Genomic DNA, 27035 nt, shown 5'->3' on the forward strand with positions numbered 1-27035 from the left:
ATTGCATTCTGTAATTTCCTGCTTTCTCAAGGCACACTGGGGGGCTTTCGGCTCTTCGCGATCTATCAGGAGTCAGGTTTCTAGCCTAAATCGTAAGGGACTGACAGCTCTCGGCAATTTCCGTAAATATTCGGACTCGGCCATAGAGTGCCGCCCTCTGGCGGCGGTAACTGTCAACACCAGCAAGCCCCAGGCTGGGCAAGCAAGCGCAGACGCAGTAGCGCGCCGCCAGCCGTTCGGACCGGACGTGTTTGTTGTTGAGATCAGTTCCGGCGGGTGACGGTGCGGACGGGTCAGAAGCGTAGAGGCGGCGGCAAAATGGCGGCGCCAGAGGAGCGGGATCTAACCCAGGAGCAGACAGAGAAGTTGCTGCAGTTTCAGGTAGCAGCGAGTACTCGGTGCAGCAGATGCCGCTGCAGGCTGAGGAGCAGGCCCCTAGAGGCCCCAGAACCCTCTTCAGATTGGGCCCGAGAGTCTTCTCAGACCAGCGGCGGCCCCCTCCCCGCAGACGCTAACTGCTCTGCTGCTCCCGGCCCCCGAGCCTCTGTCGGTCCCCGGCCTTCCAGCCAGAGCTGCGGCCAGACCCACCTTCCCTCTGCCCCCTTTCCCTTCTCCCCTCAGCGGGTCAACTTCCTGATTTTCCTTCGTGGCTCCTGTCCTCAACCATCCTTTCCAACCCTGTTGCCCATTGGATCCTCTCTGCCTGACGACTCAGGATCTTCCGAGATGCCTAATTCCCATTGCTGAATTGGCCTTGTCGGGCCTCCGGAAAACCTCCTACCAGCATCCATGTTATTCCCATAAACATTTACTGATGGCTTCTTGGATGCCAGGTCCCGTCTTGGACGCCCTGGTGGGGGAGGGTGCAGGCTCTTCTCCTGCCCTAAAGGTGTGGGAGGACACCACGTAAGGAAACAGTGCAACACTTCGAATGTCATCAGTGCCTTCTGACGGGGTTTACCCTGGGCTTATTTCTAGACACATGTGCTTGACTATGCTTGAGGAGCGTGGTAACTTGCAGGAATCTGCCTCTTTTTGGTGGGAACTTTCGGCACTAAAGCATTACCTCTGCGCTGGAGAATCTGGTTGGAGGGGACCGCTAGGGTGGGTAACCTTGGCTCTTTGTTACCCTAGTAGATACCAGTTTCCTTAGTTCTGAAATACACATCTTTAAAATGTACCCTGTAAGGGTGTTGGGGAGATCAAATGAATTTATAGATGTCTGAAGGACTTTGCAAACTGTAAAACGTTTCAAAACAGTATTGCTGCTATCAATCATTAACTAAGGATAGGATTAAAGTTAATACACTTATTTCCTAAATATAAAATGTGCTAAATATTCATTACTTAAGCAGTATTTACCAAAAACCTTTGTTTTGTGCTTGACTTAGGCACTCCTAGGTCGAGTACCATATATTGAGTATTTGTGATGTTGTAGCTACATATTTGCTAAATAATCACTTAGCATACATTACCGTATTTAATACAACCACCCTATGAAATTCACACTATTAACAGTCCACATTTTACAGGTGAGGGATATGACACTTAAGAGGTACCATACTTAGGTCACACAGTAATTAGTAGTACCAGATTTAAAGTCAGATCCATCTTTACAAAACTTTTCCTGAGCTCTTGATTTGTGTGATACACAATCTGTGAAAGTATCAGCATACAGTTGAGAATGGAATGCAAGTGCTGTGATATTAGGCCTTTTCTTCCAGCAAGTTCTCACTTTTCTGTAATTTCCTTTGTTAAATTTCACTAATTAATTTTGAAGTGGGTTTTTCTCTTAAATTGAGCAGTCAGTTGGAAGTATGTAAATGGAAAAATAACTATCTTATTAGCAGTTGACATTTGATTGGAGTTTGAGTAGAGAAATTGATGACATAGCAGATTAGAATCAGAATTAATAAACAGACAACCAGCTTCCCCTTCCTGGTAGACCACTAATTTCAGAACTTTGTTTATTTTGGCAGGCCATTTTGCCCCTATAACTCTTGAGGGGTATGCCTCCATGTTAAGTGTAATGAGGTGATGTGTGAGTCATGATGTACATAGTCTGGTACTGGAAGAATACAAATAACCATAGTATTTCTGAGGTAAAGTGTATAGGTACCTCTGTTTTTGCCTTAATTGAACATCTGTATCAGTAAGAGAGGTGAGTAGCAGGTACAAATTGTATTATGACTGCTTCAGGAAATTGGATTTAATAAGGCAAATGCATTTTACATTATGTTGTTTTTAAGCATTTGCTAGTTCAGGTTCATCATTCAGATTGCCATTTAACATTCTCTGAAACTTCCTAGGTATCAAGCATTTTACCAGGTATTTGATGTACATTAATTCTTTTAAAACTCAGTAACACTGTTAAGGTGTTAAACCCCATTCATTATTTAATGAAGGTTCTGTGAGATCAAATAACTTGTTCAGGTGGTAAGTGGCAAAGATATAGAAATCCATACCCATAACCGTCTTGTCTGTAACCTATTGGAGAAGCCAGATACCTGATGAATGAGTATCCTGCAGTATATTAGTGTTTCTGGTATAATGTGGTATAAGAAAAGTGCTGTGGAGATTTAAGGAAGGACAGGAGTATTGATGAGGTGAGAGGGGGAGAAAAAGATTGCTTAGAAGTTACCATTTAAGTACTGTGCCTTAGGCATGGTGCTTGATAGATTATAAACATGCTTAATCCTCACATTAGCTTTGTAAAGTGCCATAGGTGGTATGCCTGATCCTAGGTGATGAAACACATCCATTAAGTATTTGCTCAAGTTTATTAAGCTATTAAGTAATAGAGATGGAATTCAAATTAAAAATCTAGTGGGTCTGAATCTGGATTTCAAGGGCTGGGCTCTTCCTACTGTACTTTGCTACTTTGAAGGAGAAATGGAAGCTCAACAGGTGGTGGGCCGGAAAATGTTCAAAGCTGATGAAACAGCTCTAGCAAGGTATGGAGATGGAATAGTGTAGAATGTGTTTGTTGTGATTGATTTAGAGAATTAATGGTGAAAGATAAAACTGGAAAGAAATTAGAGCCAGATTTTGGAGGTCTTTCAGAGCTGTGCATAAACAGTGGTTTAAAGTTTTAATCTGTAGGGATGGAGAGCCATCAAAGGATTTTTCAACTGGGGAGTGACATAACACTAAGTTTCAGGTTTACTTCACTAACACTATATGGAGCATGTGCTTGGAATCTCCATGGGTAAGAACAGAACAGGGTGACACTGCTAGGAGGTAGGTCTCAATATGGGGCTTCATTTGATATATTGAAATTCGCAAAGTAAAATACTTCAGAAATCTTAGGTTTTTCCCTGTTTTACTCTTTTGGTGATGTGATTTAATTGGAATTCCCTAGGGTATATTTATCAGGCTTCTCAGTCCTTTTTGATCTGTCTTCAAATATTTTTCTAGTTATCCTTTTCTCCTGTTTATTTTGGAATCATTTGAGTATAAATAACTAATGCAGTTGTTTCAAATGGGAAATAATAGGTTTTGAGAACAGCTAATGCAAATAAAGGGGAGGCTACTTTTATTACAGTCCAGTTTCCTAAAAATTTCCAAATATAGTGGACACTCTAGTGCCTTGGTTTACTGCCTCTAGGTTCTGTTTGAACACCTGGAGAAAATGACATGGACAGAGAAGGAACTAAAAGAGCTATGCACAGCCTGTGGAGGAAGTGATCCTTGTCTGCTCATACAGGAGTAAGAAATTTCTTTCCTTTTAAATGGATATTAGGGTCTGTCTGACCCTTGTTCTCTTAAATTATATGAAATTAAGCATGAACTCTGTGCTGTAGAATCAAGCTTACAACTCACTTTGAAAATCTCCCCTTTTGGCTTTATGCAACTCTTCATTACCTAAAGGGAAGAAAATACACGATGCTCTTTGTTCATGCATTAAAAAAAGAATTTAAAAAAATCCCTGGATTTTTTTTGCCAGGGAATTTGTTATTGTAGTGAAAACATGAGCTTTAAAACTCAAGGCAAATCAAGTTATGGAAGCAACCTAAGTGTCCATCAATAGATGAATGGATAAAAAAGATGTGGTACATACACACCATAGAATATTATTCAGCCACAGAAAAACCCTGCCATTTGTGACAACATGGATGGACCTAGAGGGTATTATGCTCAGTGAAATAAGACAGGTGGAGTAGACAAATACCATATGATTTCACTTATATGTGGAATCTAAAAGCAAAACGAAACAATGAACAAATAGCAGTAGACTGACAGACACTGAAAAGTAACTGGTGGCTACCAAGGGGGAGGGGTTGGGGTCAGTGGGTGGGGAGGGGGAGCAGGTAAAGGAGCACAAAAATTCTCATAGTATGAGTTGGTCATGGGGATGGTAGGTACAACATGGAGAATATAGCCAATAATTCTATAATGTCTTCCTATGTTGACAGACAGTAACTACATTAGTGGGTAAGAATTTAATAATATGGGTAACTGTTGAACCACTGTGTTGTATACTTAAAAGCAATATAAGATTGCATATCAATGATACTTATATAAAAAAATTAAAAAGGATTAAACAAAACTCGTGACAAAATCTGAGTTAGCTTTTCAGCTTTGTTTCTGGTGCGTTTTGTCACCTTGGGCAAGTTCTCACTTTGAATCTTAACTCATCTATAAAAGGGGAATAACTGTAACCTAATTCATAGCATTTTAAAAAAACTTAAAAAATCTACCAAGTAATGCATGCTTGTTGCACATCAGTAACATAAAATTGTATGAAAAGGCAGTTAAATCTCATCTTGTTCTCCTAATTCTTAACCCCTGAAAGGTATCTTTGTATACCATTTTCTTCTGCATATTCAGATACATAAATGCATAAGCTCTCTCACCTAATCTTCACTTAGCTGATTAGGTAGGACAGAGGCCCTCCATTTCCTAGGGTCTGCTCTGATATGCCCAAGTACTTTTGCTCTCACCAGTTGAGTTGTACTCTTGACAAGTCAGTATTTGCTCCCAAACCAATGTGTACTGGTTATATCTGTCATACAAATATATATACATAATCTGATAAAATAGCAATGTAAAAAGTTTTTGCTTATCTGAAAACTAAATTAAATGCTTTGGAAGGGCTTTGTAGGGTTAAGTTGCTGAAAAATTGCTGATCAGTTTTATGTGGGCAAGATGGGTGTAAAGATAACTTGGGAAAAAATCATTGAGATACAGGATTGTGCACTTATTGCTTGGTGAGTGTTGGAGGTTGCACTTGACTTGCAGAAACCCAATCAGTGTCTTACAGAGAGGATTTATGCTAGAAAGAAGTCCGGTGGGCCCATTTCCTGAAGAAAAGGTTAGACTTTCATTAAAAGATTGCTGCATGGATGTGTGTGCTTTATGTTTAAATGAAATATTTAAGTAATGTGTGAAATGTTTTTATTCCTCACTATGAGGCCTTTTAAATTAATTGACGAGTTACGGATCCCATTCTCATTGATTAAAAAGTTTCTACTGTCAGTCTTACAGAGATAGGATCATATACTAGGAAGTGAGCATAGCACAGTAAGTGATCATTAAGACCAGCTCTCTTCTCTGTCTCCGGAGTGAAACAGATTTGAATCCTAGCTTCTCCAGTTACTTTCTGACATTGGGTAAATTACTTAATCTTGGTTTCTTCATCTGTGCAGTAATAATACTATCTCCCTAGTGGGGTTGTTTCAGTAATTAAATGTTAATATATCTAAAGCACTGGCAAATATTAAGCGCATCATTAAGCGCTTAGATGCTAAACATTATAATATTTGTAGTTTTTGAAACATGGATAGATGATCAAGTTTTCATTTTTCGGATTCATACAAATAATTGCTGCAATGACTCTCCTTTTATATATATACACTTATCCCATTCTCGGTCACCTCCTATTTATTCAGCATTGACTGTGTGTTATAATCTAGGCACAGGAAACAGCAGTATATTAGATAAAATTCCTACCCTTGTGGAGTTCTCATTCAAGCAGGAGTCAGAGAAGTGTCAAAGTGAAATATATAGTGTCTTAGATGGTGATGAGTGCTGTGGAGAAAAGTAGAAAATTTAAAAAATAAATAGAGGGTGTTTAATTTTAAATAAGATAATCAAGGAACAGCCTCACTAAAAAAGTGTCATTTTTGTGAAAACCTGAAGGAAGTATGAAACAAATCATGTGGATAGCTAAGAGGATTCCGGATTGAGGGAATGAACCATGCAAGAGCCCAAAGGCATGGGCTGTGGGACCTTTTCCAGGAATGCTGAGGAGGCCAGTGTGGCTAGAACTGCAAGAGGGAGAAAGAAAGTAGGAGATACAGTGAGAGTTGAAGGTAGGGCCAGTTATTTGAAGGCCATTTCGGCTATGGTTAGGAATTTTGGCTTTAACTCTAAGGTAAGGTGGGTAGGCATGGGAGGATTTTGAGTAGTGACAGGATTTACCATTTTTTAGGCTATTTTCTTGAGGATAGCCTGAAGGAAGATAAGGGTGGAGTAGGGAGACCAATTAGGAGATGTTTGCAGTGGGATCTAGGACTGCTGGGACCGGGATGAAGGAGGAAGTATTCTTGAGGAGGAGTTGAATTGTGGATGTTTTGAAGGTGGTGAGTGAGAATTTCCTAAGGGATTGTATGTAAAGTGAGAGAAAAAGAGAGAAGTTAAGGATGTCTCCAAGATTTCTGACCTAAGTAACTGGAAGGGTGGAAGAATCATTAAGTGAGATAAGGCAATGGGAAGAGCATATTTTGGTGTGGGGTTGAGATCAGGAGCTCAGTTTTGGTCATATAAAATTTGAGGTTTCTGTTAGACATCCAAGTAAAGATATCTAGATATATACTGAATGATTTGAGCTGGCAATACAAATTTGGAAATCATCTGCATATTGATAATATTTAAGCCTCGAAACTGTTCAAGATCTAGAGAGCAATACAAAATAAAAGGGCAGAGGGCTAAGCCCTGGGGCACTTCAGTCTTTAGCATTTTTAGGGTGTACAGAGGGTCTAGCAAAGGAGACTAGTGTTAAGTGAGATAGGAGGAAAACCAGTATATTGTCATAGAATTCAAGGGAAGTAACTTGACAGATCTTTATATTTACATTTTGTGGGTCATTGGTAATCCTGACTAGAAGTTTTGTTGGAACTTTGGGTAGGTGAAGGCTTGATTGGTGTGAATGCAAGAGAGAATGGCATGAGAAATTGGAGATTTTTCCGCAGGTTTTGCTCTAAAGAGAACGAGATTGAGCAGAAGCTATAGTGGGAAAGAGGGATTTATTTTTTCTTTTAATTTGCAATAAGTATCAGCATGTTTGTATGCAAATGAGGAGCATGTATTAGAGACACAAAATTTGATGCAGAGAAAGGAGACTTGCTTTTGAGATATCCTTGAGTAAGTGAAAGGGGGTAGGATTGGCCACACAAGATGAAGAGAAATTGGCCTTTGCCAGGAGCATGGATAAATTTGTGTATAAATTTATGGACAAAAGATAAGTGTGTTGCACAGGTGCAGGTAGGTAGGTTGATGTATTGGGTGGAGCTTCTGATTATTTTCTCTGTGAATTAGGGAACAAGATCATGAACTAAGAATGAGGGTGGAGAAGGTGTTGGAAGTTTGAGGAGAGAGAAGGTATGGTCATCTAGGAGAATGGGAGTGAATGGAGTCACTAGTATGAAAGCCAGGCAATATTACAGATCCACGTGAGGCTAATGATTATAAATTTATTTAAAGTAAGACCAGTCAGCCTCCTTCAGCTGTAATGATGCAAGTGCAGAGTAAGCAGACATTTGGAGTCTTAAAAAAACTGTGGTTTAGCCAAGGGAATATGAATAGGATAGCAGGGCAAAGGAGTTGAAGATGTGTGCAAGAGACTGATCATAATGTTTGACTATAGAATTTACAATGAGTAAGATGGGAAATGAGGACGACATGAGAGGTCCTGAGGTACAGTGAAGATGTAGTAGGATCAGTGAATTGTAGGTCCAGGCAGGTTTGAAGAATTTAGAGCGTTTGAAGGAGGAAGCTGAAAAGGTAGAAAGACATGGTGGGAAGTGGAGGGGTTTGCGGTCAGTCATAATGGTGAGGTCTCGATTTTGACCACTTCTGGGGAATGACAGATAAGGAATTGTGAGACCAAGATATTAGAACAGTTGTGCAAATAATAAGATCTCTAGGACATGAGTAGAGTTGGAGCAAATGACAGGAAGCCAGGCACTAAATTTTTAGAGTGAAAGGCAGTAGTTTGAAGTGAACAAATGACCACAGCAAGGAAGGGAGGGTGAATGGTGTAGACTGATGAGGTTTTGAGATACTATGGTATTTTTGATTTTGATATCATTTAAACATTTAATGAGCATTTTCTTTGTCCAAAGTGTTCTAGATCCATTAGATCAATTCCTCCCAGTAAACAAATGGTGTAGGTTTCTGATACTGGTAATATGTAGGGTCACTAGGTAGTTTACCCAAGGTCAGTAGTAATGAGCTTAGACTGGATTACAGACTTCTGGATTTTTTTCTCTTTCCTGCTACCTAGCACTGCCTCTCTGGCCCTAAGTGTTGATTTGTTTTCAACTACAAGTAAATGAATAGGGCCAACAGTGAGAGCTATGTGGTAGTTTTAAGAAAGAGAACATAGCAAGGGGCATCCAAAAGTGAGGTTCTAATCCTGGACACCATCACTCATGGCAATTGTCTTAATTTCCTCTACATGAAGGTGTGATGCCGGGGTTCTTGTTTGTGGAGTCAAAGAATGAATTTAGCAAGCAGTCAAGGTAGGAGAGCCAGGGCAGAGGCTTTTATTGAGAGATACAGTGAGAGGACAGACAGAGCTCCTGGCTCACACCAGGAGGGGACAAGAGAGCCCAGGGTGGTATGTTGTCTAGGGATTTTATAGACAGTTGAGGATTTTTGGGAATTGAGGGCTTAGGGTGTGGACTTGTACCACCTGCCCTGCCCTCAGGATGGGCTGGGTCGTTGTCTGTTTGCTAGGGCTGTTTACAGCGAAGTCATGGGTTATGCTGAGATACCCTTGCGGAACTCTCAAACATTCCAGGCCAAGTTGCTCCTGGCCTTTGACCTTTAACTGATCTCAATGAAGATGTCTATATTCTTAGTCCGGTACCTTTACCCTAGAGAATTAGTGTGACCTTGACTTTGCACAATGCTGAACACAGAGTTTCAATAGGGACTTTACATTGTTACATTGCTTTAACTAAATATCCTGCCTTGCTTTTTCCGGAAGCCCTCACCCTACTCTGACTATACCCACGGTCCCTGTCTCTTTTTTTAAGGTATCATTAATATACAATCTTATAAAGGTTTCACATGTAGTTGCTACATTCACCCATATTGTCAAGTCCCCCCAACCCCATTGCAGTCACTGTCCCTCAGCGTAGTAAGATGCTATAGAGTCACTACTTGTCTTCTGTGCTCTACTGTCTTCCCCGTGCCCCACTACATTATGTGTGCTAATAATAATGCCCCTTGATCTCCTTCTCCCTTTCTCCCTCCCTCTGTCCCACCCTCCCTAATCCTTTCCCTTTGGTAATCACTGGTCCCTTCTGGAGTCTGTGAGTCTGCTCCTGTTTTGTTCATGAAGGTGGACTTTTTAAGGAGAAAGGAAGAAGAATCCCTACAAGTGGGATGAACAAGGATGACAATTCTCACTTCTATACCCACAGATATGAGAGAAAATGGGTGAGAGAAAGCTTCTGGGAAAAGCCAAGTTTCAGTTAGAGCATGAGGGTGAAGGAAATGCTCAGAGAAGTTAGGATATAAAGGGATGTTGCCCATATATATAGCAGGGCTTTTATTTCTGTTGAACAGCATCGTAAAAATGTGTTGCTGGGTCAAAATAAATGGACCATCGTGCACTTTAATGGCTACTGCTAGACTACTTTGCCAAGAGTTTTGGCACTTCACACTTCCACCAAGAAGATGTGAGAAGACCTGTTTCTCTACATCCTTGCCACGATTGGATGGTATCTTTTTCGATTTTTGTTGATTTGATTAATTTAAAAAGTTCTCATTTTAATATGCATTTCTCATGGTAGTGGTTTTTGGTTTTGTTTTGCAGCCAATTGAGTGTGAATGGCCAAAACAAACACTTGCTTTAAGCTATTTCAAATAAGAAAGAATAGGGACATTAAGAGAGGGATTGATTTATCAGCCTCTGTTTTTTAAGATATAACATACATGTCCCCTGGTGTGTGTATGAGGTTTGCTTTCCAGCCAATTTGGTTGCAGAATAAAAGTGCTGATTTTAAGATTGAATACCATTGTCCCCCTGATTACAGATGAATTGCTTTGGGCCATTCATGGTCCCTGTGTAAATTGCCTGTCTATCCATTTTGTTAGATTATCTGATATTTTCTTACCATTTTACAGGAATTCTTTGTATAAAAAGGGATATTGGTCATGTATAGCAAACATTTTCTTTCATGACATCATTTATCTTCGATCTTGTTATCTTTTCATTTACATTTGTCTAAACTTGTTACCAAATTGGCATTTTTTTCTTTCTGGCTTTTGGATTTTCTGTTTGTCTAAGAATGACTTCCACCTAATGAGGTTCTACAATGTTCTTCTCCTTTGTTTTCTTTGAAATATTTTATAGTTTTCTTCTTAAAATCAGATCTTTAACCCTTGTAGAATCTTACTTTTTGCATATATGAGGTAGGAACCTAACTACTTTTTTCCAGTAGAGACTATAGGTTAGCTGAATAATCCTTCCCTTTCTCCACTGATCTGAATATTCCTCTTCATCATACTGTGTTCTATTTCACTAATATGCCTGCTGGTACCATTACTGAACTAGTAACAATAGCTTTATATAAAGTTTTAATATCTATTACTTTTTTAAAAATATTATTGGTAATATAAGTCTCATAAGTTCTTCATATACCTTTAAAAATCATTTGCACAGTTGTGGAATTAATTGGAATTGCATAAAATATATGTATTTAGGACTGATTGAATTCAGGTACATACATATGTCTTGAATCGGTTGTCACATGTCCTTTAAAATATTTTTTGTGACTTTTGTCCTCTTAGAGTTTTTGCATTCCTTATTAAGCTTATTCCTAGGATTTTGTATTTTTGGTCACCCTTATGAAAGGAGTATTTCTTTATTCCTAAGTGATCACTAAAAGATAATGTTGAATTTTGTACATTTACCTTGATTTTTTTGTATATTTATCTCCTATCCAGTTTCTTAACACATTTTCTGCTCATTACTAATAGTTTTCTGGTTTAGTCTCCTGTGGTCTTTTTTTTTGGGTAATTTTATTGATAAAATTCACATAGCATAAATTAACTCTTTGAAAGTATACAATTCAGTGGCTTTTAGTATACTTACAGAGTTGTACAGCCATTACCACTCTTTACTTCTAGAACATTTTTATCACCCCAAAAAGAAATCCATGCCCACTAGCAGTTACTTCCCACACTCTATTCTTTCTAAACCCTGGCAACCACTAATCTGTATTCTATTTCTATGGATTTGCCTATTTGGGGCATTTTGTATAAATGGAATCATACAGTAAATAGCCTATTGTATCTTGCTTCTTCCTCTTAGCATTATGTTGTCAAGGTTCATCTGTGCTGTAACTTATATCATAGATCAGGACTTCATTCTTTTTTTATGGCTGAATAATATTCTCTTGTATGGATAAGCCACATATTGTTTATCCATTCATCAGTTGATGGCCATTTGGATTGTTAGCACTTTTCAGCTATTATGATTAATGTTGCCATGAATTTTGTGTGGGCATGTTTTCATTCTCCTAGGAGTAGAATTGCTGGGTTACATGGTAATTCTGTTTAACTTTTTGAGAAATCACCAGACTGTTTTTTCAAAGCAGTTACATTATTTTCCCCACCACTGGTGTGAGGGTTCCAATTTCTCCACATCCTCACCAACATTTGTTAATCCTCCATTCTTGTAGCCATCCTGGTAAGTGTGAAGTGGAATCTCGTTTTGATTTGTATTTTCCTAATGATTGAAATGATTTTGAGCACCTTTTCATATGCTTATTGGCCATTTGTATATCTTTGGAGAAATGCCTATTCAAATACCTTTCCCATTTTTAAATTGAATTTTTTTTTATTGTTGAGTCCTAAGAATTCTTTATGTATTCTGGATACAAGTCCTTTATCAGATACATTATGTGCAAAAATGTTTTCCCATACTGTGGGTTGACTTTTCACTTTCTTAATGATGTCTTGAACTCTTAAATTTTGATGAAGTCTAATTTATTTGCTTTATATTGCTTGCTCTTTTGGTGTCAAATCTAAGAAACCAGGCTTAGTCCAGGGTTAGAAAGATTTATGCATGTTTTCCTTTAGGAGTTGTGTGGTTTTAGTCTTACAAGGTCTGATCCATGTTTAGTTAATGGATGTGAGGTAGGGGACTGATTTGATTCTTTTGCTTGGAGATACTGAGTTTTCCTGGCACTGTTTGTTGAAAAGATCATTCTTTTCCTTTTGTATGATAAGAAAGCACATACACAGTGTTTGGCTCGTAGATGCTTAGTAGTTTAATCTAAATCCCAGAGCATTCAAGCATGTCACGTTTTGAGATTGAAATTGTGATAAATTATTAACATTTTGTGATTTGACATTAGGTTATGCTTCCAGGTACACACACACATTATGCACGTCAAGGTTTGGAAATGTGTTTTTCAAGTTATCTTGAAATAGTGATAGATTTTGTTGGCCCAGAGGGTGGGGAGGGAACAGAGAAGGCCAGATTCTCAGATGACTTTTAGAAGACTTGTGAAGTTTGGTGTGTTAAGGTGTTTCTCATAAGGAAGAAAACAGTAATATCTTTGTATCTCCCTAAGCAAATTTTCTGCTTGGTTCTGAGTGGTGAAGTCACATTAGGAAAGATCAAATAAGGCCAAAGTGGTTTCTGTTTGTTTTTCAGTGGAATTAAGTTTGTTAAATGATAGAATAGATACTGGGATAAGATTTTAATGAAAGGTAATTTATTTAATTCCCAGAAAATAAAGTAATCTGATTGTAATACTTCAGAACATTTTAGGAAAGTTCAGGCTCATCTCACAGTTTATAGATGTCTTTTGTCCCTAATTTTTAAAATGTGGCAAAATGCACATAAAACTTAGCATCTTAACCATTTTTAAGAGTACAGTTTAGTGGTAATAAATACATTCACAATATTGTGCAGCCATTACCACCATCCATTTGCATAACTCTTCTTGTAAAACTGAAACTATACATCAGTCCCCCTTACTTGTGGGGAATGCATTCCAAGGCCCCCAGTGGATGACTGAAACCATGGATAGTACTGAACCCTATGTGTATGTGTGTGTGTGTTTATAGTGTGTGTGTGTGTGTATATACACACACTATATATATACACCCAGTATGTTGTTTTTCTATACATGTATAGCTGTGATTTATTTATAAATAAGCACAGTAAGAGATTAACGACATAATAGTTGTAGCAATGTACTCTAATAAAGTTATGTGAATTTGGTCTTTCTAAATATTGTACTGTATTGGCCCTTCTTGTGATGATGTGAGATGATAAAATGCCTACATGATGAATTGAAGTGAATAATGTAAGCATTGTAATGTAGCACTTGGCTACTTTTGACTTTCTGACAATACTTCAGAGGAGGGTCATCTTCTTCCAGATTGCAGTTGACTGGGTAACTGAGAACTGCAGAAAGTGAAACAGTGGATAAGCAGGAACTACCTGTTAAACAGTAAACCATTTTCCTCTCTCTTAGTCAATGGCAACCATCATTCTACTGTCTGTCTCTATGATTTTTTACTACTATAAATATTTTGTGTAAGTGGACTCATACAGTATTAATCTTTTTGTGACTGGCATTTTTCCCTTAGCAGAGTGCCCTCAGAGTTTTTGCATGTTGTAGCATATTGCAGAATTTCCTTCCTTTTGAAGGCTGAATAATATTACATAGTGTGCATATACCATGTTTTGCTCATTTATCAAGGACACTTAGACTTGTCATGTTTACCTACAGTGAACAATGATACTATGAACATGGGTGCACAAGTATCTCTTTCAGACTCTGCTTATAGTTATTTTGGGTATATACAGAAGTGGAATTGCTATATAATATGTTTTTATTATTTTTAATTTTTTGAGGAGCCATATTCTCTTTTCTACAGTGGTTTCACTGTTTTAAATTGCCACCAGCAATACACAGGTGTTCCAATTTTCTCCACATCCTGGCCAACACGTTTTTATTTTGGGGTTTAAAATTTTTTTTTTAGAGGGCATCTCTTAAAATTTTTTTTTAATATTCTTAAATTTATTTATTTATTTATATTATTCTTTTTTTATTAAGGTATTAATGATATACACTCTTATAAAGGTTTCACATGAAAAACATTGTGGTTACTACAGTCACCCATATTATCGTGTTCCCCCCACGCCCCATTGCACTCACTGTCCATCAGCATTGTAAGATGCCACAGAGTCGCTACTTGTCTTCTCTGTGCTGTACTGCCTTCCCCGGGACCCCCTACACACCATGTATGCCAGTCATAATGCTCTTCAATCCCCTTCTCCCTCACTCCCCACCAACCCTCCCCACCCCTCCCCTTTGGTAACCACTAGTCCCTTCTTGGGTTTCTGTGTTTCTGCTGCTGTTTTGTTCCTTCAGTTTTCCTTTGTTCTTATACTTCACATATGAGTGAAATCATTTGGTACTTGTCTTTCTCCACCTGGCTTATTTCACTGAGCATAATACCCTCTAGCTCCATCCATGTTGTTGCAAATGGTAGGATCTGTTTTTTTCTTATGGCTGAGTAATATTAATATTCCATTGTGTATATGTACCACATCTTTATCCATTCATCTACTGATGGACATTTAGGTTGCTTCCATATCTTGGCTATTGTAAATAGTGCAGCGATAAACATAGGGGTGCATCTGTCTTTTTAAAACTGGAGTGCTGCATTCTTAGGGTAAATTCCCAGAAGTGGAATTCCTGGGTCAAATGGTATTTCTATTTTGAGCATTCTGAGGAACCTCCATACTGCTTTCCACGATGGTTGAACTAATTTACATTCCCACGAGCAGTGTAGGAGGGTTCGCCTTTCTCCACAACCTTGCCAACACTTGTTGTTGTTTGTCTTTTGGATGGTGGCGATCCTTACTGGTGTGAGGTGATATCTCATTGTGGTTTTAATTTGCAATTCTCTGATGACTAGTGATGTGGAGCATCGTTTCATGTGTCTGTTGGCCATCTGAATTTCTCCTTTGGAGAACTGTCTGTTCAGCTCCTCTGCCCATTTTTTAATTGGATTATTTTGCTTTTTGTTTGTTGAGGTGTGTGAGCTCTTTATATATTTTGGATGTCAACCCTTTATCGGATCTGTCATTAATGAATATATTCTCCCGTACTGTAGGATACCTTTTTGTTCTATTCATGGTGTCCTTTGCTGTACAGAAGCTTTTCAGCTTGATATATCCCACTTGTTCATTTTTGCCTTTGTTTCCCTTGCCCAGGGAAATATGTTCAAGAAAAGGTCATTCATGTTTATGTCTAAGAGATTTTTGCCTATGTTTTTCTCTAAGAGTTTTATGGTTTCATGACTTAACGTTCAAGTCTTTGATCCATTTTGAATTTACTTTTGTGTATGGGGTTAGACAATGATCCTGTTTCATTCTCTTACATGTAGCTGTCCAGTTTTGCCAGCACCATCTGTTGAAGAGACTGTCATTTCCCCATTGTATGTCCATGGCTCCTTTATCGTATATTAATTGGCCCTTTATGTTTGGGATAATGTCTGAAATCTATATTCTGTTCCACTGGTATGTGGCTCTGTTCTTATGCCAGTACCAAGTTGTCTTGATTACTGTGCCTTTGTAGTAGAGCTTGAAGTTGGGGAGCGAGATTCCCCCCACCTTATTCTTCCTTCTTGGGATTGCTTTGGCTATTTGGGGTCTTTGGTGGTTCCATATGAATTTTTGAACTGTTTGTTCCAGTTGATTGAAGAATGCTGTTGGTAATTTGATAGGGATTGCATCGAAGCTGTATATTGCTTTGGGCAGGATGGCCATTTTGACTATATTAATTTGTCCTAGCCAGGAGCATGCGATGAGTTTCCATTTGTTAGTGACCTCTTTAATTTCTCTTAAGAGTGCCTTGTAGTTTTCAGGGTATAAGTCTTTCACTTCCTTGGTTAGGTTTATTCCTAGGTATTTTATTCTTTTTGATGCAGTTGTGAATGGAATTGTTTTCCTGATTTCTCTTTCTGCTCGTTCATAGTTAGTGTGTAGGAAAGCAACAGATTTCTGTGTATTAATTTTGTATCCTGCAACTTTGCTGATTTCAGATATTACTTCTAGTAGTTTTGGAGTGGAGTCTTTAGGGTTTTTTATGTACAATATCATGTCATCTGCAAATAGTGACAGTTTGACTTCTTCTTTACCAATCTGGATTCCTTGTATTTCTTTGTTTTGTCTAATTGCTGTCGCTAGGACCTCCAGTACTATGTTGAATAACAGTGGGGAGAGTGGGCATCCCTGTCTTGTTCCAATCTTAGGTGAAAAGCTTTCAGCTTCTCGCTGTTAAGTATGATGTTGGCTGTGGGTTTGTCATATATAGCCTTTATTATGTTGAGGTACTTGCTCTCTATACCCATTTTCTTAAGAGTTTTTATCATGAATGGATGTTGTATTTTGTTGAATGCTTTTTCAGCATTCATCTGTGGAGATGATCAAGTGGGTTTTGTCCTTCTTTTTGTTTATGTGGTGGATGATGTTGATGGATTTTTGAATGTTGTACCATCCTTGCATCCTGAGATGAAACCCACTTGGTCATGGTGTATGATTCTTTTGATGTCTTTTTGAATTTGGTTTGCTAATATTTTGTTGAGTATTTTTGCATCTATGTTCATCAGGGATAATGGTCTGTAATTTTCTTTTTTGGTGGGGTCTTTGCCTGGTTTTGGTGTTAGGATGATGCTAGCTTCATAGAATGAGTTTGGAAGTATTCTCTCCTCTTCTGTTTTTTGGAAAAGTTTAAGGAGAATGGGTATTATGTCTTCTCTCTATGTCTGATAAAACTCCGCTGTAAATCCATTTGGCCCAGGGATTTTCCTCTTGTGTAGTTTTTTGATTACCGCTTCAATTTCGTTGTTGGTAATTGGTCTGTTTAGATTTTTTGTTTCTTCCTTGGTCAGTCTTGGAAGACTGTATTTTTCTAGGAAGTTGTCCATTTCTTCTAGGTTTTCCAGTTGTTAGCATATAGGTTTTCATAGTATTCTCTAATGATTCTTTGTATTTCTGTGGGGTCCGTCATGATTTTTCCTTTCTAGTTTCTCATTCTGTTGATGCATGTAGATTCTCTTTTTCTCTTAATAAGTCTGGCTAGGGGCTTGTTCATATTCTCAAAGAACCAGCTCTTGGTTTCATTGATTTTTTCTATTGTTTTATTCTTCTCAATTTTATTTATTTCTTCTCTGATCTTTATTATGTCCCTCCTTCTGCTAACTTTGGGCTTCATTTGTTCTTTTTCCGATTTCAATAATTGTGACTTTCAACTATTCATTTGAGATTGTTCTTCCTTCTTTAAATAGGCCTGGATTGCTATATACTTTCCTCTTAGAACTGCCTTCGCTGCGGTCCACAGAAGTTGAGGCTTTGTGCTGTTGTTGTCGTTTGTCTCCATATATTGCTTGATCTCTATTTTAATTTGGTCATTGATCCATTGATTATTTAGGAGCATGTTGTTAAGCCTCCATGTGTTTGTGAGCCTTTTTGTTTTCTTTGTACAATTTATTTCTAGTTTTATACCTTTGTGATCTGAAAAGTTGGTTCTGTGGCCTAGTATGTGGCCTATTAGAAAATGTTCCATGTGCACTTGAGAAGAATGTGTGTCCTGCTGCTTTTGGGTGTAGAGTTCTGTAGATGTCTATTAGGTCCATCTGTTCTAGTGTGTTCTTCAGTGCCTCTGTGTCCTTACTTATTTTCTGTCTGGTTGGTCTGTCCTTTAGAGTTAGTGGTGTGTTGAAGTCTCGTAAAATGAATGCATTGCATTCTATTTCCTCCCTTATTTCTGTTAGTATTTGTTTCCAATATGCAGGTGCTTCTGTGTTGGGTGCATAAATATTTGTAATGGTTATATCCTCTTGTTGGACTGACCCCTTTATCATTTTGTAATGTTCTTTGTCTCTTACTACTTTTTTTGCTTTGAAGTCTATTTTATCTGAACCAAGTACTGCAACTCCTGCTTTGTTCTCCCTATTAGTTGCATAAAATATCTTTTTCCATCCCTTCACTTTTAGTCTGTGTATGTCTTTGGGTTTAAGTGAGTCTCTTGTAGGCAGCATACAGATGGGTCTTGTTTTTTTATCCATTCAGTGACTGTATGCCTTTTGATTGGTACATTCAGACCATTTGTATTTAGGGTGATTAACAAATAGGTATGTACTTATTGCCATTGCAGGCTTTAGATTGTGGTTACCAAAGGTTCAAGCATAACTTCTTTACTATCTACAGTCTAACTTAATTCACTTAGTATGCTATGACAAACACAACCTCAAGGTTCTTTTTTTCCTCCTTTTTCTTCCTCTTCCATTCTTTTTGTATTAGGTATCATATTTTGTACTCTTTGTATATCCATTGACTGACTTTGAGGGTAGTTGATTTAGTTTTGCATTTACTTAGTTATTAATTGATCTACTTTCTTTACTATGGTTTCAGTTTTTCTAGGGACAGTTATTTAGCCTTAGGAATACTTCCATCTATAGCAGTCCCTCCAAAATACATTGTAGAGACAGTTTGTGGGAGATAAATTCTTTCAACTTTTGCTTATCTGGAAATCGTTTAATCCCTCCTTCAAATTTAAATGATAATCTTGCTGGGCAGAGTATTCTTGGTTCAAGGCCCTTCTGTTTCATTGCATTACATATATCATGCCACTCCCTCTGGCCTATAAGGGTTTCTATTGAGAAGTCTGATGATAGCCTGGTGGGTTTTCCTTTGTATGTGATTTTTTTCTCTCTCTCTGGATGCTTTTAATACTCTGTCTTTATCCTTATTCCTTGCCATTTTTATTATTTTATGTCTTGGTGTTGTCTTCCTTAGTTCTCTTGTGTTGGGAGATCTGTGCATCTCAATGGCCTGAGAGACTATCTGCTTCCCCAGGTTGGGGAGTTTTTCAGCAGTTACCTTCTCAAAGACACTTTCTATCCCTTATTCTCTCTTCTTCTTCTTCTTCTAGTATCCCTGTAATGCAAATACTATTCATTTGGATTGGTCATACAATTCTCTTAATATTCTTTCATTCCTAAAGATCTTTTTTTCTCTCTGTGCCTCAGCTTCTTTTGATTCCTGTTCTCTAATTTCTATTTCATTTACTGTCTCCTCTCTCCATCTAATCTGCTTTTAAATCCCTCCATTGTATGTTTCACTTCAGATACTGTATTTTTCAAAGTTTCTGTCTCTTTCTTGAATTCTTCCCTGAGGTCTTGAGTATTTTTCTGTAGCTCAGTGAGCATGTTTATAATTCTTATTTTGAAATCTTTCAGAAGAGTGGTGTGTTCAGTTGCACTTGGTCCTCTTTCTGGTGTTTGTGGGGTTTTGGTTTTTACCAGGTTCTTTTGGTGTTTCATATTTGTAGTAATGACTTGGTTTGGTGGCGCCCTCTAGTGCCCAGAAGCTATACTTTCTCAAGCTGCTCAGCCCCTGGAGTAATGGGGCAGGAGTCACAGAGGAGCTGCTCTGGTGCCTTTCAGGAGGAGAGAGCTTTCCTGCTTTCCAGTCATATGCCTGCCTTCACTCTCAGGGCCAGTGAGCCACATGCACAAGGAGCAACCTGTTGGATACTCCCCTGTAGCTGCCATAGGTGGGGCTTCCCTCTGGCTTTCCTGGAGCAATGGTGAGGGTCACTGGTGAGCTGTGCCAGTGCCAGCCAGGAGGAAAGAGCTCTTTCCTGCTTCCCGGCTGCAGTGCCTGCCTCCACTGCTAGGGCCAGCCAGCCAAGTGTGCATGGAGGAGCCTCTGTGCTATTCCCTTGTAGCTCCCATAGGTGGGGCTGCCCTCTGGCTGGCCTGGCGCAATGGCGGGGGCAGGAGCTTTGCAAGCTAGTGCCAGCTGGGAGTGAGAAGTGGCAGGCTGCGTATTGTGGTGGGGGCCTCGGAGCTGCATTTCCAGCCAGGGGAATGGAGTGCCTGAAGCTCCTGAAAGTTCCCACCCTGCTGGGCTGAGTGTGTTGGGACAACTTTGTTCACCTGTCCTTTCTCCTGAGCAGCAAGCTCTGTGCAATCCTTGCCCCTTTAGCAGTCCTCTCACTGTTGGGAAGTCTCTCAGAGTGCCTGCCTGCCTTTTGTCGAGCGGCCGTTTGGGGGTACCTGTTCTCCACAAGTGGCTGAAATCTCAGTCTCTCTCAGTATTCTGCCTGTCTAGCTTTCCAACCCCACTAATCTCTGAAGCACCATGTAATGTAGGTTCATGCTCCCAGAGCAGATCTCCAGGAGTGAGAGTTCAGCAGTCCTAGATATCCACTCCCTGCTCCATTTCTCTTCCTCCCTCCGGTGAGCTGAAGTTGGGAAAGGGCTTGGGTCCTGCCGCATCACGGCTTTGGTACATTACCCTTTTCCATGAGGTCTGCTTTTTTTCCCCAGATGTAGGCAGTCTGTTGTATCCTTCTTTCTTGTTGCTCTTTCAGGATTAGTTATATTTGCTCTAGTTTCATATTATATGTGGTTTTGGGAGGACATTTCTGTTTCACCTCTCACACCACCATCTTTAAGCCAATCAATCATGTATTATATTTTGGGTTTTTAATAGTAGCCATCCTGACAGGAGTAAAGTGATAGCTTGTAGTTTTGATTTGCATTTTCCTAATAATTAGTGATGTTGAATATGTTTTCATGTATTTATTGGTCATTTGTATATCTTTTTTTTTTTTGAGAGGGCATCTCTCATATTTATTGATCAAATGGTTGTTAACAGCAATAAAATTCTGTATAGGGGAGTCAGTGCTCAATGCATAATCATTAATCTACCCCAAGCCTAATTCTCGTCAGTCTCCAATCTTCTGAAGCATAACAAACAAGTTCTTAGATGGTGAACAAATTCTTACATAGTGAATAAGTTCTTACATGGTGAACAGTACAAGGGCATTCATCACAGAAACTTTCGGTTTTGATCACGCATTATGAACTACATTTGTGTATCTTCTTTGGAGAAATGTTTGTTCAAGTCTTTTGCCCATTTTTGAATCAGGTTGTTTTGTAGAATTTTAGGAGTTCTCTATATATTGTGACTATTATTGGAATAATAATTCCTTATCAGATATAAAGTTTACAAATATTTACTCCTACTCTGTGGGTTGCTTTTCTACTCTATGGTTTTACTGTATGGATAGTATCTTTTGATGCACATTTAAAATTTTTTTCACGAAGTCCAGTTTGTCTGTTTTCTTTTGTTGCCTGTACCTTTGGTGTCATATCCAAGAAATCATTGCTAAATCCAAGGTTGGGAAGCTTTTGTCATATGTTTTCTTCTAAAAGTTTTACTACTTTAGGTCTTATTTGTAGGTCATGGATCCATTTCAAGTTAACTTTAGTACATGGTGTTAGGTAAATGAGTAGGAAAAACACACTCTTCATGTGTTTCTCCTTTACTCTTACACTCCTGCCATACTCACCACACTTCTGATACCACGTATATGGGTTCTCCACACATCAAGAAATTCTCCTAGATTCATTCAGTTCAGTTGAATTCTGATACTCCGTGGAGGTTAGTGTCAGATCCCACAAGCCCAACCCCACTTAGATGTCAGTCACAAGTCCCAGGTTGTCACCTTTACTTCTGAGTTACCGGCTAAAAGTTGAGGTTCCCATGACCCCTCCTGGGTTCAGTAATTTGTTAGAATGATGTACTGAACTCAGGGAAACACTTACTTTAATTTGCTGGTTATCACAAGGATATAATAAAGGATACAGAAGAACAGCCAGATGAAGAGATATATAGGCAAGGTGTGGAAGGGTCCCAGGTGCAGGAGCTTCTGTTCCTATGGAGTTGGAATATATCACCCTCCAGGCATGTAGATGTGTTCATAAGCTCTAAACCTTATACTAATGGCATTTTTATGGAGGCTCCATTATGTAGGCATGACTGATTATTTACTCCATTTCCAGCCCATCTTCCCCCTCTGGAGAATGGGAGCTGGGGATGAAAATCTCAGGCTTCTAATCATGGCTTGGTTTGTTTTATGACCAGCCCCTATCCATGAGCCCAGGAGGAGTCACCTTATTAGAAAAAAAGTCACTGCTGTCATCTAGGAAATTCCAGGGGATTTAGGATCTCTCTGTCAGGAACCAGGGTCAAAGACCAAATATTTTAACAAAAGATGCTGCTAGTGCACTTAGGAAATTACAAGGATTTAGGAGCTCTGAGTCAGGAACTGGGGTCAAAGACTAAATGTTAGAATAAAAGATTCTCCTAATACCCCTATTTACAAGGGTTTTAGGAGCTATCTGTTAGGAACTGGGGACAGAGACCAATATATGTATTTCTTATTTTACAGTAGGGGATCAACTTCCTTTTTTTGCAGGAGGAGATCCAATTGTTCAGTACCATTTGTTGAAAAAAAGGCTGCTCTTTCCCCATTGAATCATCTTGGCACCCTTGCCAAATGTCATTTTACCATATATGCAAGGGTTTATTTCTGGGCTTTCTATTCTATTCCTTGGCCCATGTGTCTGTTTTTGTGCCAATACCACACTGTTTTGATTACTGTAGTTTCATAGTAACTTTTGAAACCAGTAAGTATCAGATCTCTAGCTTTGTTGTTTCTCTCTCTCTCTCTCTCTCTCTCTCTCTCTCTCTCTCTCTCTCTCTCTATATATATATATATATATATATATATATATATATATACATATATATATATATATATATATATATAATTTTGGCTATTCATAATCATTTGAGATTCTATATGAATTTTAGGATTTGCTTTCCTATTTCTGCCAAAGAAAGATCCTGGGGATTTTGATAGGGATTCCTTTGAATCTGTAGATCACTTTGGGTAGTGGTGACATTTTAACACTAGTAAGTCTTCCAGTCCATGAACACTGGATGTACTGAATGTCTTTCCATTTATGTAGGTCTTTTAGAATTTCTTTCAGCAGTGTTTCATAATTTTCATTGTATACCTCCTTGGTTAATTCCTGGGTATTTTATTCTTTATGATATTATTCTAAGTGGCATTGTTTTCTTAATGTCCTTTTTATAATATTCATTGCTGATGTAAGGAAAATGGAGCTGAACTTTGTGTGTTGATTTGATAACCTGCTACTTTGTTTAATTCATTTATTATTTCTAATGGATTTTTTTGGTGGAATCTTTAGAGCTTTCTACATTTAAGAAATTATGTCTCAGTCGATTTTAAAAATAGATATCATATAGAGTGTCTTCTCCAGCCACATCAAGTGAGAAATGAGTAACAAGTAAAATCAGAAAATTCACAAATTTGTGTAGATATTAAGCACAACACTCTTAAACAACCAGTGGATCAAAGAAGTAGTCACAAGGGAAATTAGGAAATTGGTAGAGACAAATGAATATGAAAACACATGCCAAGACTTAAAGGGACACAGCAAGAAGTGCTATGGAGGGGGCAGGAGGGGGAACTTATAGCTCTTAAATACCTACCTTAAAAAACAAGAAAGATCACAAATCAACCTAACTTTATAACTTAAGGAAGTAGAAAAAGAGCAAACTATGACCAGAGCTAGGAAAAGGAAGGAATAAAGATTAGAGCCTAGATAAATGAACTAGAGACTAGAAAAACAACAGAGAAAAACAATGAAACAAAAAGTTGGTACTTTGAAAAGATCAACAAAATTAACAAACTTTAGGGGAGACTCGAATTGGTAAAATCAGAAGTGAGAATGGAGACATTGCCATTTCTACAGAAATAAAAGTGAATAGAAGACAGAGTACTATGAACAGTTTATACACTAACATATTGGATAACCTAGATGAGATGGACAAATTCCCAGAAACACAAAGCCTACCAAACCTAGATCATGAAGAAATAGAAAATGTGAACAGATCTATTAGAACTATAGAATAGAGTAGAAATAATAACTATGTAACTAGTATAAGGTGGTTGACTCTGTAATCAAAAATCTGACAAAGAAGAGCCTTGGACCTGATGGCTTTACTGGTGAATTCTATCAAGCATTTCAAGAACTAATTTCAAACTTTTCCAAAAAGTTGAAGAGGAAGAAACACTTCCTAACTCATTTAGTGAGTCCAGCTTTATCCTGATGCCAAAGCCAGATAAAGATACTACAAGAAAACTACACACCAGAATCCCTCATAAGCATTGATGCAAATATCCTCAACAAAATCCTAGCAAACTGAATTCAGCAGCATATTAAAAGTATTATAACCATGACCAAGTGGGATTTATTCCTGGGATACAAGGAATGTTCATTTCAACATAGGAAAATTTATTAGCATAAAACATCGCGTTAACAGAATGAAGATCTGTATGATCATCCCAATTGATGTACAAATGTCTTTTTCTTGTTATTATGCCACCAAGTAAATTTCTAAGTAACCTTCTCATTTTAAGTGTCACCTTCATATGTCTTAACAGCTAAATTGGGCATTGTACACTTAATCTTTACAACCCAGTGGGTTAATCACTATTTTTATTTACATTTTACCAGTAAAGAAACAAACTCAAAGATGCCTAAGGCTACCAAGCTAGTGAGTGGTAAAAGTTAGAATGAAGGATTATTAAAGATTCTGGTATTCAACAGAGCTCAACCCCTTATCCCATCTACTCTTAGTTGCTTGAATAAAGAATATTGTGGATTTCTTTCTGGAAGTGTTCATCGAGTACCACAGGTATTTTTAATGCAGATTCAAATATTTGCACACAAAATATTTTGTGTGCTGTCTTTATGTCCAGTCAATCACCATATATTTAAGAGTCTGTTGTGTGGGTCTGGTTATCTCTTGATTCATGTGGACCAATTGGTTTAACATCCATGATGATCTAAACCTGTGGTTCTGAAGCCAATTTTAAGGGAAAACTTTAATGGATATTAATAATCTTTAAAATGAGTCCTTCCCCTATGTGAAGTTAAAAAAAATATTTTTTTAACTAAAGGCAGTACCTTTTAACGAAGTATTTTGGGGGAGGAGCCAAGATGGCGGCATGAGTAGGGCAGTGGAAATCTCCTCCCAGAACCATATATATATATTTTTTTCTTTTTTTTCTTAGATAATTATTTTTTATTGAAGGGTAGTTGACATACAGTTTTACATTACTTTCAGATGTACAACACAGTGATTGAACATTTATATACATGATAATTCTAGGTACCAGCTATCACCATACCAAGCTGTCACAATATTTTGACTATATTCCTTATGCTATACATTACATCCCAGTTACTTACTTATTTTACAATTGAAAGTGTGTACTTTGTTTATTCATTCATTCATTCATTTATTTCTTTATTTTTGTGAGGGCATCTCTCCTATTTTTTTTGATCAAATGGTTGTTAACAACAATAAAATTCTGTATAGGGGACTCAATGCTCAATGTATAATCATTAATCCACCCCAAGCCTAATTTTCATCAGTCTCCACTCTTCTGAAGCATAACGAACAAGTTCTTACATGGAGAACAAATTCTTACATAGTGAATAAGTTACATGGTGAATAGTACAAGGGCAGTCATCACAGAAACTTTCAGTTTTGATCATGCATTATGAACTATAAACAGTCAGTTCAAATATGAGTATTCGTTTGATTTTTATACTTGATTTATATGTGGATACCACATTTCTCTCTTTATTATTATTATTTTTAATAAAATGCTGAAGTGGTAGGTAGATACAAGATAAAGGTAGAAAACATAGTTTAGTGTTGTAAGAGAGCAAATGTAGATGATCAGGTGTGTGCCTGTAGACTATGTGTTAATCCAAGCTAGACAAGGGCAATAAAACATCCACGGATGCAGCAGATTTCTCTCAGAACAGGGGGTGGGGGGAGGTTCTAAGCCTCACCTCTGTTGATCCCCAATTCCTCACCTGATGGCCCCCCTGTGACTGCCTGTCTTAGGTTGTTCCTCCCTTGAGGAATCTTACCCGTCTCTGGCTAACCAGTCATCTTCTGGGACCATACGGGGAAATATAAAGTTGGTAAGTGAGAGAGAAGCCTTATTGTTTGAAAAGGTTAGTTTTTTACTTCTTTGCATATTTATGCCCCGTGGCTTCTATGCCCAGCATTTGTCTTGAGGTATCTTTACCACTTGGAAGAATTGTGATACACGGTAAATTCGATATGAGGCACAAATGATATTTATGGGTTGTAATTAGGAAGGAAGAAGTAAAGCTATAGAAGTAGCAGGTGGAAGAAAACATGGGAAGATTGATTATTTCTTGACATATCTTGTATAGTAACTTCAGCATATATAGGTTTTAAACTACTAATTAAATTGTGCACACACATTAACATAATAGGAATACAGTTACATAACCAAAGCATACCTATAATTACCAGCCATTTCCAGTGAAACCAAGAAAACCAGTTAGGCACCTTAGGCATTTGTGAAAACTTATCTATGATATGGTGGATATTGTCCAACTGAACTTGAACAGTCTGAGAGAAATCAGACAAATTAAAACAACCCATTCCTGTGGACTGTTCACATCCCATATGTTCTTTTAACAGTAAATAGTCTGTAGTTGTAAGATTTTGGAGTGCTACAATTTGCACTTCTCCTAATTCTTGGTTGAGTTCCAACAGTGTAGATCCAGTCAAATTTGTTGTTTTACTGTATGCACAGGCCAGCTTAGATATCACCTTCTTCATTCCCATGGCAAGTCCAGGAACCGGTGGGATGAGTGCATCTACACCTTTACCAGCGTGTGGATCTTTGTTGGGGTTTTTTGTTGATCATCTTCTGGCATGAGTCTTCCAGAGAGTGCTGATGTTGGAAATTCTTTTTCATATCGTATCTTAGTTCATTTTCGGGGTAGCCAAATTAGGCTTTGATCCTCTGTATAAGCACAGACAAACC

The 27035-nt window shown here is 38.2% G+C and overlaps 1 protein-coding gene across 2 annotated transcripts in view; it reads left to right on the forward strand.

Annotated features, from left to right (window-relative positions):
- The first annotated feature begins 237 nt into the window (after nt 1-237).
- Nucleotides 238-27035, forward strand: part of FAF2 (Fas associated factor family member 2) — a 67641-nt gene continuing 40843 nt past the window's right edge. The window contains exon 1 of one of the 2 annotated variants that reach the window (XM_017668563.3): nt 238-381. In XM_017668563.3, coding sequence (XP_017524052.1) covers nt 319-381 — 63 coding nt within the window. In that variant the 5' untranslated portion in view covers nt 238-318. Of the gene's footprint in view, nt 382-439; nt 1105-27035 lie in introns of those variants that run through there. The other variant, XM_073232531.1, reaches the window with a different exon arrangement.

This window comes from Manis javanica, chromosome 1 (genome assembly GCF_040802235.1).
Source record: "Manis javanica isolate MJ-LG chromosome 1, MJ_LKY, whole genome shotgun sequence".
Taxonomy (NCBI): Eukaryota; Metazoa; Chordata; class Mammalia; order Pholidota; family Manidae; genus Manis; species Manis javanica.